General features: G+C 41.2%; 1 protein-coding gene across 1 annotated transcript; it reads left to right on the forward strand.

Annotated features, from left to right (window-relative positions):
* The first annotated feature begins 2,048 nt into the window (after positions 1-2,048).
* On the forward strand, positions 2,049-3,170 carry LOC113530602 (neuropeptides B/W receptor type 1). The gene has a single exon (XM_026920741.3). The coding sequence runs from the start codon at positions 2,119-2,121 to the stop codon at positions 3,103-3,105; it is 987 nt and encodes a 328-aa protein (XP_026776542.2). The 5' UTR covers positions 2,049-2,118; the 3' UTR covers positions 3,106-3,170.
* Positions 3,171-3,420: the final 250 nt, after the last annotated feature.

Genomic DNA, 3,420 nt, shown 5'->3' on the forward strand with positions numbered 1-3,420 from the left:
TAAGAGAGATAGCAAAAGCCTTAGGTGTGGCCAAATCAACAGTTGGGTACATTCTTAAAAAGAAAGAAAGCTCTGGTGAGCTCAACATCATCGAAAGGCCTGGAAGACCACAGAAGACAACTAAAGTTGATGATTGCAGAATCCTTTTCTTGGTGAGAAAAGTAAGTACAGTAAGGTCAAGAGACGCCTTCATGAATGTAAATACAGAGGGTTTACAACAAGGTGCAAACCACTGGTAACATTCAAGAACAGGAAAGCCAGATTAGACTTTGCCAGAAAACATCTAAAAAAAAAAGCCTCCCATGTTCTGGAATAAGATTCTTTGGACTGATGAAACCAAGATTAACTTGTACCAGAATGATGGGAAGAGAAAAGTATGGCGAAAGAAAGGAATAGCTCATGTTCGAAGGTATATCACATCATGTGTCAAACATGGTGGAGGCAGTGTTATGGCATGGGCATGTATGGCTGCCAATGGAATGGGTTCACTGGTGTTTATTGATGATGTGACTGCTGACAGAAGTAGCAAGATGAATTCTGAGGTGTGTAAAGCTATACTTTCTGCTTACATTCAGCCAAATGCTACAAAACTGATAGGACGCCACTTCACAGTGCAGGTGGAAAATGACCCTAAACATACTGTGAAAGCAACTCAAGACTTTTTGAAGGCAAAGAAATGGAATATTCTTCAATGGCCAAGTCAGTCGCCTGGTCTCAACCCAACAGAGCATGCTTTTCACTTACTGAAGACAAGACTGAAGGCAGAAAGACCCACAAACAAACAGCAACTGAAGGTGGCTGCAGTGAAAGCCTGGCAAAGCATCTCCAGGGCGGAAACTCAGAATTTGAGTTTTGAGAACATGGCCTCCAGACTTCAGGCAGTCACTAAATTTATGGTTATATTTACAATTATGTCACTTTGTCCAAATACCTTTGAGCCCCTGAAAATGGCTGTAATTCCTAAATGGTAAATGCCGTATTTTTGTGGCACCTCTTAAAATAAAGCTGAAAGTCTTAAAATAAAGCTGAAAGTCACTTCGATCACATCTTGATAGTTTTATTTCAAATCCATTGTGGTGGTGTATAAAGGCAAAATCACAAAAACTCTGTCACTGTCCAAATACTTCCAGACCTGACTATATATATATATTTTTAAATAATGTAAAATGTCTTTTTTTTGCTGCAGAGGACATCCTATGATATTAACCAATTCCAGCACTCAACACATTTCAATTCCTTCACACGCGTTGTGATATTTCTTTGCTTGTCTCATCTAGGAAATTTACATTCCTGTATATGTCTGTTGGATTTTCACACAGTCCGCAAAAAAAAAATAAAAAATTAGGACTGTAGACTTTTCATGAGGTTTGACATTTTCTTCTGTTGAAAGAGCACAAAAACATGTGGATTGCTGGATTCGATTATTTCCATAGAGCCTGGAGGATATTGCACTCAGCAGTTCTGCTCGACTTTAATAGAAGCACAGCAGCGTTATCGCTTAGAGTAATCTTTTATAATGCGGCGGAATGAGAGCGCATCGCTCCTTCAGCTTACATCACGCTCTTTCCCTCCCACCATCCCTAAACCCGCTTTTCATACTTAACACCTCTTCCACACTGTTAATTCAGCAAAGCCGCTGTGGACCTGCATGCATGAACTTCTACAGGTAAGCTTATTACTACACTATACTACTGAGTCAAATGCGCAAAACCGGAGAGTCTTAATTATCTGAAGTGCGCATTTTACGCATTACGTTTGGGCTTAGTTTTTACTTCATACACCCTGTAGAGTAAGTACACCCTGCAGATTTGAATTTTGTGTACTGTGGTTTATGATGTGTGAACTGCGACTTGAATCTTTCTTTCTTTCTTTTGTACATTGCAGTTAAAGCTTCCTTGGTCAGCTAATGTGTATTCATTAATTACTAAAACAATTATGTTCTCTTTGGCTCATTTTCAACTTTTTCTAAAAGTGGATCAATTCAAAAAAGATTTTTGAAATAAAACTTTTTTTAAATTGAAAACTCATATTTACATTACAGATATTAATATCTCGAATCTATACATATGAAAAGCTGGATATCTGCTGTGAGTTTTACTCTTCACTGAAGAAAAGAAAATGGATAATCTGTCACTTCCTGGGAGTATGCAATCTCCATGTAACTCAAGTACCTATGCACATCCTAACTGCAGCACATCTCCACCTTGGATGTTGTACCCAGACTTCTACATCTGGCTGCCAGTGGTTTACTCGGTCATCTGTGCCGTAGGGCTCACTGGCAACACGGCCGTCATCTATGTCATACTGAAAGCCCCGAAAATGAAAACCGTCACCAACCTGTTCATCCTGAACTTGGCGATTGCTGATGACCTTTTCACACTGGTGTTGCCTATCAACATCGCAGAGCACCTGCTGAACTACTGGCCCTTTGGTGAGCTTCTTTGCAAAGTGATCCTTTCAATAGACCACTACAACATCTTCTCCAGCATCTACTTTCTCACAGTGATGAGCATCGACCGCTACCTGGTAGTGCTTTCCACGCTGCAGTCCAAGCGGATGCCTCATCGCACGTACAGGTTTGCAAAAATAGTCAGTGTGTGTGTGTGGGCTCTTGTTGTCCTCATTGTGGCACCATTTACCTTCTTCGCTGGCATTTACGTGAGCCCCGATGATGCCGAGAGCAGGAAGAGCTGCGTGTTGAGCTTCCCTAGCCCTGAGAGCTTCTGGTTCAAAGCCAGCCGAATCTACACCCTGGTCTTCAGCTTTATCCTTCCTGTGTCCACAATTTGTGTCTTATACAGTCTAATGCTCTACAGGTTGAGGCATACACATCTGAATTCCAATGGAAAGGCATTGGATAAAGCCAAGAAGAAGGTGACCGTTATGGTTTTTGTGGTGCTTGCGGTGTGTCTGTTCTGTTGGACTCCATTTCACTTGAGCACGGTGGTGGCCCTGACCACAGACCTGCCCACAACCCCGCTGGTTATTGGCATCTCCTACTTCATTACAGGCTTGAGCTATGCTAACTCCTGCCTCAACCCTTTTCTTTATGCCTTCCTGGATGACAGTTTCAGAAAAGCTTTTAAGAAAATGCTGGAGTGTTGATCTATGCGAAAGGGACAAGAAGCTAAAAGCTTAAGGTCAGTTTCAAGGGCAACACTGGATAAAAAACGGTAGGCCTATCTTAAGGAAGAAAATATTGAGGTAGCAATAGGCCAAGTCAAGTGGGTTTTTATTCCTTCCTCTGTCACTTGTTTAGGACCATGGTGAGACATATAACAATACAGCAGCATGGCACACAGGACTACATTAAGTGCAAATGCACAATGTTGTGTCTGTAAAAGTGTCCCATAGCAGCAGCTATAGACACTATGTCCTTTAAAAATACCTTTTTTTATGTTTATGAACTGTTTTCATGAG

The sequence above is a fragment of the Pangasianodon hypophthalmus genome, chromosome 16 (genome assembly GCF_027358585.1).
Source record: "Pangasianodon hypophthalmus isolate fPanHyp1 chromosome 16, fPanHyp1.pri, whole genome shotgun sequence".
In the NCBI taxonomy this organism is placed as follows: Eukaryota; Metazoa; Chordata; class Actinopteri; order Siluriformes; family Pangasiidae; genus Pangasianodon; species Pangasianodon hypophthalmus.